We start from the raw sequence: 11735 nt of genomic DNA, 5'->3' as shown, positions 1-11735 counted from the left end.
AGAGAGACAAGCAACTCAGAAAAATTTCAATCACTTGACTAATATCAGAAGTCCTCATCTGATATACTTGAGCACACTTACAAGATCAATCATCTGCTGCTCAAATAAACCCTCGCCTACAGTTCACATATCTGATCGTCAAGGATCATCCTAGGGTTTTCAAGCCTCTCGACCGCTCTGCAGTCTGAGAAGCTCAACTCAACTATACTCAGTGTTGAAGAGACTTGAAGCTGCTCTGAAAGCTTCCACCAGTCCGATAAGAACTGAGAATCTTATCTGTGTAAATCTAGGAGTTTCGGATTAGGCATTGGATAAGTCCTAAGTCTGAAGTGGGTGTATTACAAGACGTTGTAATAACCAAAGTCTTCTAGTGAATTCCTTCCTAAGTGGAAGAAGGGGAGACGTAGAAGGATTAAGCCTTCGAACTTCCATAAAATCGTGCTTTAGCATTTACTGCCATTTATCTTACATCCTGCTCATACATTGCATTATAAACTTTGCATCACTAAAACCTCTGAACTATTTCCGCACTATTTAAGTTGTTCAAAACGTTTTAGAAGTTGAGAAAACTGATTAAGTGAACTAAACCTCACTTGATCATTTTTAAAGAAGAAAAAGAAAAGTTTCAGAGTGTATCACCCCCCCTCTACCCTCTGAACCGATCCCAACAGATGTAAACACTTCATTTCGGATTGTGTTTGGTTGCCATCGAGCTCGATATCATCAACTTCGAACCGGTAGAGAATTGAAGCAAGGTTTGAAGCTATTCTACAATAGAGTTGTATGGTTTTGAGCAGATTTTGATACAAGTCTTATGGTTGGTAATTGTACAGATTTGGACAGATAGAAGACACCTTAAACATTATATTTGAAAGGTAAAAGTAGACTACTACTTGAATGGGATTATAACTCGAGATGGTTTGTATCGAGTTTCCTAAATCACATACTTATTTGCTTAATTGCTTTTATATGCTCTTCTATGAATTGTGAAATGAGTCTTTGATGTTAATGAATGCTATTATGATGATATATGTTGCATTCATCTTGCAAGACTCATTCTTTGATTTTGAAATGAACGAAAACGTTCGATTAGACGATTTGAGAGATTATATATGTATGGTCTGGGTAGTTGAGTTAGCCTAGCATCTGATTTACATATATAATGGCTTCAAAGTCTAGAGAAGCAAGATAAATAGCCCCACCTCGAGCGGGAATGTCGATGGTTAGTTATGATATCTACTTCTCGGGATCCCAACCAAAGAAACGAGAAATATGTTAGAGCAACCTGTTTTTTTAAAGCATGCATTGTTTCGTATTTTATATCATGAAATTGATATATATGATTGCTTTGATTATTAGTTGCTTTTACTGGGAAATATATTTCTCACCGGTGTTATCCGGCTATTGTTGTGTTGTATGTGTCATGGCAATAGGCGGGAGTGGAACAGGGCAGAAGCGAGCATGAAGAACAGAGATTGAGAGATAGAGTGGAATCCGAGTTAGATGTAAAGTCTTGTGTTAGATCTATAGCATGATCTTGTATTAGCTAAACTTGATATGATGTTTAGGAATCTTATTACTTGAAAGTGTAGAATAAAATGATCATGTTGTAATTATCCTTGTCAAGACTTGTTGAACATAGTTGTATTCCTTTAATGTAACAAGTTCTTGTGTAATGATTCTTTTGTTTGATATTGAGATAGCTTTGGATTAGATTCAAGGTTATGAAATGATATTGTTCTTCTTCAACTGCATCATGGTTAAGATGTATGTTAGATTTGGTTACAAGATTGAAGTGTTGATGCACCATTATATCATAAGATTAGTAGAGCATGTTGAAAGAAATTGTATAGTTTTGACAGCAAAAGCTTCTGCTGGTTTTCTGGATTGTGAGCCCGCTCGATCGGGTGATTATCACCGATCGAGCGAGGTCCTCGAATGGGAAACAGAGATTTGAGCAATTTGAGCTCGCTCGATCGGTGGAGATTACCCGATCGAGCAAGGCCAAAACTTGACTAACACGAGAATTTGAGCTTCAGGGCTCGCTCGATCGGGTGATCTTAACCGATCGAGCGAGGTGCTCCATTTTTTTTAAAAAAAACAAATTTTTTTTTTTTTTACTTATTTAGTCTTTGATGCTTGGCTAATATTTATGAATCTTATATTCTTTGTGTTGATATGAGAGATTAGTACTCGGATCCTCACAGTGTATGCTACAAATTTTGAATCCCAAAGGGTTATTAGCTTAAAAAAATTTCATAGGGAGTTATTAGCAAACTCGGGATTTCACAGGGGTGATATATGCAATTTTTTCTTTTTATAATAATCGAGATTTTTACGGCATCATAATAAAAATCATATAAACTTTAATTATTAATTATGAAAATCAACTGAAATAATACAATGATCATTGTTTCACTTTTAGTCATGTTAATGGTGAATTTGTATTTTCAATCCTGTAACTTGAATGTTTTTATTTTTATTCATATTATGATGCATTTTCATTTTTAATCATGTCACTTGTATATTGTTTTTATTTTTATCATTTAACTCTCATGTGTTTTTTGGGTTATGTACTTATATTGTGGTATATATATTTTCATTTATAGTCATGTAATTTTTATATTATTTTTATTTTTTGTCATTTAACTTGTATTATATCCCTATATATTTTTATATGACCTTACTTATAGTGTAAATAATTTCTTATTTTTGCACAATGATAGAACTTTAATTTTTTATTCAATGTTTTAGATAGATAAAAGATAATAGATAGATAGATTTCACAATGATAAAATTTTACCATTTGTATTCACATTTTGATGTAGGTAATAGATTTAATTTATACTCCTACATTAATTTCATAAATATATGTTTTTAACTTTAACTTTTAATATTATTATAGAAAATTTTAGTTTTTAGTTTTGTTTTTTTCAAGATTTATATTTTTATATTTATTTTTAATTTTAACTTTTTATATTAATACCGTAAGTTTTGGTTTTTTCCTTTTCTTCTTTTCAAAATTTATTTATCTATTTGATCAACTGCAACTCGATTAAGTTGCAAACTAAAATTTAGCTTATTCTTATATATTTTTAAATTGCCTAACATTACATAAGTTGTAATATAAATAAGACAAATTGTGAGAAATTAAAAAATGGTTCTTTCAAAAAATAATAATTAAAAAATGAATTACTTAATGACATTAATGGACATATTAGTTGCAATTTAATGAAAGTGTATAATTTATTTATGAATATTAATATTTACATATAATATAATAAAAATATTTATTTATTTTTATGTTCTAACTAAAATGCTATTTTACTTTTATATATTTTTATATTTTTATATTACCTTAATTTTAGTGTAAATAAAATGAAAAAATTGTTATTTCACAATTGTAAAACTTTATCCTTTTATTCATACTTTTAGAGAGGTAAAGTAATAATTATTAAATATACATTATTTTCTTTTAATAATTCAGTAAAAAAAATTTATTTGTCAAACATATACATATATAATATATATATATATATATATATTTATATATATATATATATATTTAGAGTGAAAATATTTATTTTGTTAATTGTTTTGAATTGAAATAATACACAATTTAATAAAATAAATATTTATTATCTTTAATAATTTTAATAAATAGATATTTTTATTTTTCTAAATCTAATAATTTGTTTGTTAATCAAAATAATACACAATTTAATAAAATAAATATTTATTATCTTTAATAATTTTAATGAATATAAATTTTTTCCAACATCTAATCAATTTTTTTTAATTGTTTTAGATTTTCCTAAGAAATATGTACGATAAAATATTATTTCTCAAATTTATTTTTATTATCAAATTTTTATTCAATTTTTGTGTATCGTTGTTTTCAAATTTTCTTATAATTATGTCATAACCAATTTTATTTTTTTATTATATATATATATATATATTTTAGAAAAAACCACTTTGATGCTAACGTATTTTAAATTTTGTTTTCTTAAATTCATAGAAAATAATTCAAACCAATTCACTAAAGGGAAATTTTATAATTAAATAAAATGCGAGTTAACACAATGTATTTTTCATACCAAAAAATTATATGAAAATAATTTATTCATTGATTGCATTTATATTGTAATAGTATATTATTAAATTTATAAATATAGTATGATCTTTAGAAAATCATTAACACGTGTCTCATGGGTTAGACACATGAAAATATATTAGACATAACATAAGAAAAATTATAAATTTAAATTTATTAACCTTAAAATAAAAATAAAAAAAGTAATAATTAAAATTTCAAATAATATTCATTTGTTTTATTGTTTCTAAGATATAGTGAATTTTTAATATTTGATAAGGTCTTATATTTGAGTCTTAAATTTATTTAGATAAATGTGGATTACATTTTGACAATTATTTTTGGAAAAATTGCTTTTTTTGTTTCTATAAAATTCTTTATTTATAATTCCGATACTCTGTGTATCAGATTTCAAAGTCTGTTATATATGTTTTTCTTTCTTACGATTTTAGAGTCTTTTTTATGTGATATTTTTGTAGCGTAGACGTTTATAGTATTGCATCAGCATTTTTGATAAACAATAAGTAAAATTGCCAAAAATCGAAACACGCAAGACTAAACTGAATTTGAAATTTCGATATCGCTAAAAGCCCTTTATATCTGTTAAGTTCTTGTGTTTCAAATTTTGGACATAAAACTCCTACAAAAATACGTATGGAAAGGGGATATGTATGGATAATGAATTTTTATAAATTTTAAGATTTCACAGGGGTATGTATGTAATTATTTCATATGAAAATATAGAGCCAAAATCATAATTATCAAATATTAGCGGACTAAAATTACAATTTTTTCTTTATTTTTCCATCATTATCTTTGATTTATTTATATTTATGAATGAAATTTATAATATTTAATTTTATTTAAATTTCAAATTATACATAAATTTTATATTATATTTTTTTCTTATTTTTTTACGTTCATTTTTCACCAAGTTTTCATGAAATTATTTATCGACAAATTCTTTAATGAATTTTTTTTATTTCTACATCACACTTTTAAAGATATAATTATTAAATATACATAATTTTTTTTAAAATAATTAATTTAAAATATATTTTATTTTTCAAACATATATTCACTTTATATATCAATTTTTATATTTTTAAAACACTATGTAGAAAATCTCATCTCAATACAATTAATCGAATGAATATACAATCCAAATGCAAAATAAAAATTCATACTGAAAAACTTAGTCATTCTATTTATACTTTTATAGTCATAATAAAATAAATATATATATACTATCTTTAATAATTTTAAAGAATACATGCATATTTTTATTTTTCAACATCTGAATCATTTTTATATGTTAATAGTTTTTATATTTTTCTAAGAATTATGTTTCGATAAAATTTTATTTCTCTAATTTATTTTTATAATCAAATATATATTGAATTATGACGTATCATTATTTCCAAATTTTTTTATAAATATGTCGTAACTAAATTTTTTTTTATTATAATTTAATTTTTTTAAAAAAAATGTGTTTTAAATTTTTTTTTCTTAAATTGATAGAAAGTAATTCAAACCAATTCATTGAAAGTGAATTTCTATAAATAAATAAGAGGTGAATTGACACAATGTATTTGTAATAACAAAAAAACTATATGAAAATAATTTAATTTTTGATTTCACTTATATTGCTATAGTATATAATTAATTTTACAAATGCAATATGATATTTAATAAACCAATTAAAATGTTGTGTTTAAAGAGTTCAAAAAAATTTATATTATTTTTTATTTTTTTTTCTAATATAGCAAGTTTTTATTAATAGATTATTGCATTTTTTGACCCTAAATTTTACACCATTTTTAAAAATAAAAAAGATTCACTTAGAACATAATTCACAAGAGCTTTTTTGCTAATTAATTATTAATTGACCCCATACTTTTACATTTTTAAGGCAAAAAATAATAATGATTAATTTATAAAATTAAAAAATAGTTAGTATAAATAATGCATTATTTTATAATTTTCGTCTCATTATTATTTTTTAGAATGAATTAGGAATATGATGACAAACATTAAAATGTATTCAATGGGTAAAATAATAATAATAATAAATGCATCAATTAAATGAATGAACAACACATTATTTTGTATAAATTGTACATTCCAAATTTGACCCTAGATTTTACACCATTTTTTCACTTATGCCCATGCAATTACTATCAATCATTCATATGTTTTGGACAATGTAGTAAATACACAATGCAAAACTTTGCCCTTTATTCATACTTTTATAGTAGAGATAGAGACATAGATATGTATCAGTAGCTATTCCCCCAAACAAGAAAGTGTAATTCCCATGCACATCATGGGATATTATATTCTTGGGCCTATTCAATACATATAAAAATGAGTGTAAATATCAAATACATGTTGGTTTCTTCCACAGCGATTCCTACGCTATGGTTATGGCAGCATTTGAAATACAACTGACAAACTATAAAGAGTATAAACATCCTGCATCATCAAAATTCTGAAACAAAAGGATCACCAAAACTCCGACGTAAAATGGAAAACAGGGAAGGGGAGGCGAGGGAAAGAAAAATCATTACAAACAATAAAAACTATTGATCAAATACAAAGTTGCGAGTCCAAACCACTAAATGGGAGAATCATCTTGGCCCGGATAATTCTTCCGGCCGAATATTCGAAGTACTGGAGTCGTTGATTATCCAATCAGTGTTCAGGTGATGCATATGATTGAATTCTTGACGGAACATTTCTTCCTGCTTCTGCCATTCTTCCCACCTCTCAGCCAAGCCATCACCCTCCAGCATCCTCACGACTTCCGACATCTTTGGACGTTCCAACGGGGATCTCTGTGTGCAGAGCAGAGCTACTTGGATCAGCTCTTCCACTTCATCGTCGAAATAATTACCTTGAAGATCCGCATCGACGAGTGTCTCCAACTTTTTTTCCTTTAAAAGTCCCCTGACCTGAAATTTTTCAAGTACATGTACTTTCATGTATGAACTGAGAGTGAAGCACTTAAAACAGTAATTGAAATGATTCCACGACACAAACCAAATAAAGTACTAAAACAGTTTATAGTCTCCGTTGGTTCACAAGTGAGACATGGTCATCTCTAGTTTCCGCAAGTCATGTGAAAACAGATTCAGCATTCAAAATTCCAAGAAGCTATTTTTATATACTAAAGACTCATCAGTACAAACAGTATAAGTGATATAATATGTCTCACCCAATCGAGTAACATCACTTCATCATCGTTGGCAAGTCGAGCAAGATTGAAAGCTCTCTGACCAGTGATCAGCTCAAGAAGCATGACCCCATAACCGAAAACATCAGTTTTCTCGGAACATCTACCGGTGGAGAGGTACTCTGGAGCAATATGACCAATTGTTCCATGAACAGCCGTGGTAACATGAGTATCCTTGTAGTCCATAAGTGTGGCCAGCCCAAAGTCACCAACAACCGCTTCAAAGTCCTCATCCAATAATATATTCGCAGCTTTGACATCCCGATGAATGATTATAGGGTCACAGTGATCATGACAATAAGCAAGTCCCCTCGCAGACCCCAACGCTATCCTCTTTCTTCTTGGCCAATCAAGTGGAGGTTGAGTTTCAGGTCTATCTACAGTAATGCACCAAACAAGTTCATTAAAAGCCATACATAATACATAGTGTGCTCTACACTGCAAATGATCATCTAGACTCATATAATTTCGGCAATATAGTACTGTTTGGCCATAAATAATGTGGTTATGGTAGTTACTAGCTAGTGACTGAAGCAGTTTAATTAACCACACAAGTGTTGAGAATCTATAAAAGGAAAATGCATGAGATAGTAACAAAGTAGTACATGGCATAGAATGATTATTGTCTTTTCATACGGATATATGAATGCTGAAATAAAATTGCAAAAGCCTTTAATCGATTCATTGAATTGTGAGGAAACCATCCAAATCTCTGTCAAGATATGCTGGATCAAGGCAAATGCATTCCGCTGCTTGGCAACTGGGATGGAATAAGAGGTATTATTCTTGAAAAATCATTTTTCTTCGAAGCATTAGAAAAACAAAATGGATTTTACCATATATTCATGTTAGTTGTCCCACATAAATGAAACGACATTCCAAAATTTTTTAGTAATTTCTAAAGCTATACAACAGTCGAGGATCTCGAGTTAGTCGTGGATCAATATATATGCCCATTATCCTCTCCTGGCTCGTAACACATGAAGTAAAAACGCAGTAAACAATATGAACAGCAGATCAAGCATACCTCTCAAGCACGATGCAACACTACCATTAGCCATATAAGGATAAACAAGCAACCGTTCTGTAGGAGTCATGCAAAAGCCACGCAAGCGAAGTAAATTTCGATGCAAAACCATGCTGATCATTTCCACTTCTAGTCGGAATTGAACCTCTCCACCTCGAGTGCGCTCTTCATTCAGTCTTTTTACTGCTATTAAAGAGCCATCAGCTAATCGTCCTTTGTAAACCTTACCAAATCCACCTCTGCCAAGGATATTTTTATTACTGAAGTCATCTGATGCAACTTGCAATTCACGCAGTGAAAATCTTTTGAGCTGTCCCAGATGGACTTCTGGATCCTCCATAGCTACAAGAATACACAAAATAAGCGGAAAAAACTAAAAGCTATACATATTATGATGATATTCTCAGCCTTTTCTAAATCCACAAACCAGGAACATCAAAGAAATGATCCTCTGGCTTCCTTCTACGATACCAAGCAAGCGCAATTTCCGAGCCAGCAAATAGCAGGGCCGCTCCAGCAGCATTGTCGGCAACTGCAATGATTTTCATTAATTCATAAGAATGAATGTTTTGCCTAGCTTGTTGTTTGATTATGAACATAATTTCCATTGCTTATTCTCACATATATATTTAATCTTGAAAAAATTTCATTGTCATTAAAGAAAAAAACCTGATTAAGTGGGGTTAGCCACAAAAACATTAATCATCACTTGTCACAAAAATGGATAATCTTTAAGCCAAAAAACACACAGAAACAAAGAAATAACTATTCCATGGTTGCATTTACGACTCAAACACAATAATATTTAACCATTGATTGATGTGATAAAAAGAAACTCTAAATGAAAATATATAATTACCTGCAGAAACATGTGGAGAATCAGATGAAAAGGAGGAGCTGGAGCTGAAGCTGGGGCACAGAGCAATTTCCCGGAGCAGCTCTCTTTTCAAAACGGCTCCGACCAGCCTCTCCCAGTTGTCATACACCATCGACATATATAACTTTTGCTTTGAGATATATGATCTCTCTGTAATGCATAACTGATATTTCTCTTTTTTTAACCAACCAATAATTCATTAAAGTAAAAAGGTACCAGTACAGTTACACCGCACATCCTGATTATTATAATAAATCAAGGGGTCTTGCTTAAGGTGGACTTGTCGGTTGACTCAACGCCCAGCATTTTAATTAAGGTAATATATTTTTACTTTTTTTTTTTTGTTTTTTTGAGAAATTTCATCGGTAATTTAAAATTTTCAGCACTTGACTCTATTCACCAAAATCAGCATCCACTAGCGTCTCCAACTTCTTTTCCTTCAAATGTCGCCTCACCCGACATTTTTCAACCACTAATTCATGTGTATATATAAACTTTAAAGTGGACACTGTACAGTAGTCGTGAGTGTAAAAACAGATTCAACATATCAAATTCCAACAAGTAAGTAATATGGCTCACCCATTCAAGTAGCATCAAATCATCAGCATTGGCGAGCCGAGCAAGATCGGAAGCTCTCTGACCAGTGATGAACTCCATAACCAAAAACATCAGTTTTCTCTGAACATTTACCAGTGGAGAGATACTCAGGAGCAATATGACCAATTGCTCCATGAACGGCCGTGGTAACATGAGTATCCTCTCTGTGCATAAGTTTGGCCAGCCCAAAGTCACCTACAATTGCTTCCAAATCCTCATCCAAGAATATATTCGCAGCTTTGACATCCCGATGAATGATTTTAGGGTCACAGTGATCATGCAAATAAGCAAGCCCCTTCGCAGACCCCAATGCTATCCGTTTTCTTATCGGCCAATCAAGTGGAGCTAGAGATTCAGGTCTCTCTACAATAATGCACCAATAGGTTCATCAAAAGTACTAAATGTACGTAGTCCGCGCTATACTGGACCACCGGCAGATAATCATCCTCTAGAATCATGTAGTACTTCAACAATACTGTGTTGAGCTGCATTGGTTTGGTGATAAATGAGCTGATTTGCTAGATAGTGACTGAAGCATTTTGTATTCAGTAATCTCTAAATCGAAGCTAGCTTTCATATCATGATGCAAACACTATATCTTACGTTAAAAAAACTGGCACATATCAATCAAGATGTGCAACTTTCCATATAAATACTTTATTGCCAGATTCTCAGCTCTTGATGGAAACTAAAAATGACAAACCCAATAAACAATATGATAGCATATCATGCCAACCTCTCAAGCACAATGCAACATCTCCATTCACCATATAAGGATAAACAAGCAACCATTCCGTAGGAGTCATGCAAAAGCCACGCAAACGAAGTAAATTTGGATGCTCAGCTATGCGGAAAATTTCCACTTCTGTTTGAAACTCTCTGTCTTTAGCGTGCTCTTCGTTCAGTCTTTTTATTGCTACTAGACTTCCATCAGCTAATTGGCCCTTGACTGTAAACATTACGAAATCCACCTCTGTTAAGTATATATTTCTGACTGAAATTATCATGAAAAAAAACCTGATTAAGTGGGTTAGCCACAAAAACAATCATCAGTGTCAAAAAAATGGATAATCTTTAAGCCAACACACAGAAATAAAGAAATAACTATTCCAATGGCTGCATTTACGACTAATTAAACAATTGATTGAGCCTAAACCCAAATGAAAATAATACCTGCAGAAACATGTGGAGAAGATGGATTGAAGCGGAAATCAGATGAAAAGGACACAGAGCAATTTGCCGGAGCTGCTCTCTTTTTAAAACGGCTCCGACCAGGCTCTCCCAGTTGTCATACACCATCGACATAACTTTTGCTTTGAGATATATGATCTCTCTGTAATGCATAAATGGGTGGAAGAGATTTCTTGCATCAATACCACTGCATGAATCGTTAATGCATGGATTCTAGGATTTTCGTGGTACTAATATCTTCTTGTCCAAATCTGAGACTGCCCCCGTAGTTCCGTTTCAAAATTATTAAAAGTAAAGGTCCGAAACTTCCACCTAATGAATTCGAAGGTTCCAGCTACCCCCTCTCCTCTCAAAATCTGAGACTTCCCGTAGTTTATTAAACTGATTTCTTTGAAACTTCACATTTTTTTAGGTCATCGTTCCAAAATTATTATTAAAAATAACTATTCATCCAGTGGCTTTCTGAAGATTATTTGAAGGGATTTTCGTTCAGCACCCCATAACCATGAAATATGAGGGAAGGAGAGGAAGAACTTTAATTTTTTTTCACCTCTTGTAACATTAGGCAGAGACACGAGTTCAGATTTAAATTTAAAAAGGGACCAAAACATGCCAAAGTTGGAAATAAAATGATTTTATATTCATCTTTTGCTGATAAATTTATCAGTAGCTATTCCCCCAAACAAGAAATTGTAATTCCCATGCACATCAT

The 11735-nt window shown here is 30.7% G+C and overlaps 1 protein-coding gene and 1 long non-coding RNA gene across 2 annotated transcripts; both read right to left on the bottom strand.

Annotated features, from left to right (window-relative positions):
- Nucleotides 1-6339: 6339 nt before the first annotated feature.
- Nucleotides 6340-10021, bottom strand: LOC140886142 (BRASSINOSTEROID INSENSITIVE 1-associated receptor kinase 1-like). Its single transcript, XM_073292648.1, has 6 exons — nucleotides 9815-10021; nucleotides 9218-9398; nucleotides 8786-8890; nucleotides 8359-8700; nucleotides 7314-7708; nucleotides 6340-7050 (listed from the first exon to the last, which is right to left on the bottom strand). Exons 1-6 carry the CDS (start codon nucleotides 9983-9985, stop codon nucleotides 6727-6729), a joined length of 1518 nt encoding a protein of 505 aa, XP_073148749.1. The 5' UTR covers nucleotides 9986-10021; the 3' UTR covers nucleotides 6340-6726.
- A 37-nt stretch (nucleotides 10022-10058) lies between these two features.
- LOC140886145 (uncharacterized) lies at nucleotides 10059-11252 on the bottom strand. The gene is made up of 3 exons (XR_012151440.1): nucleotides 11006-11252; nucleotides 10569-10781; nucleotides 10059-10317 (listed from the first exon to the last, which is right to left on the bottom strand). It is a non-coding gene; the product is annotated as an uncharacterized lncRNA (long non-coding RNA).
- Between the last annotated feature and the right edge of the window lie 483 nt (nucleotides 11253-11735).

The sequence above is a fragment of the Henckelia pumila genome, chromosome 3, assembly GCF_033568475.1.
Source record: "Henckelia pumila isolate YLH828 chromosome 3, ASM3356847v2, whole genome shotgun sequence".
In the NCBI taxonomy this organism is placed as follows: Eukaryota; Viridiplantae; Streptophyta; class Magnoliopsida; order Lamiales; family Gesneriaceae; genus Henckelia; species Henckelia pumila.
Note: the sequence above shows the minus strand (reverse complement) of the source record. Positions and strands in the feature narration are given on the sequence as shown.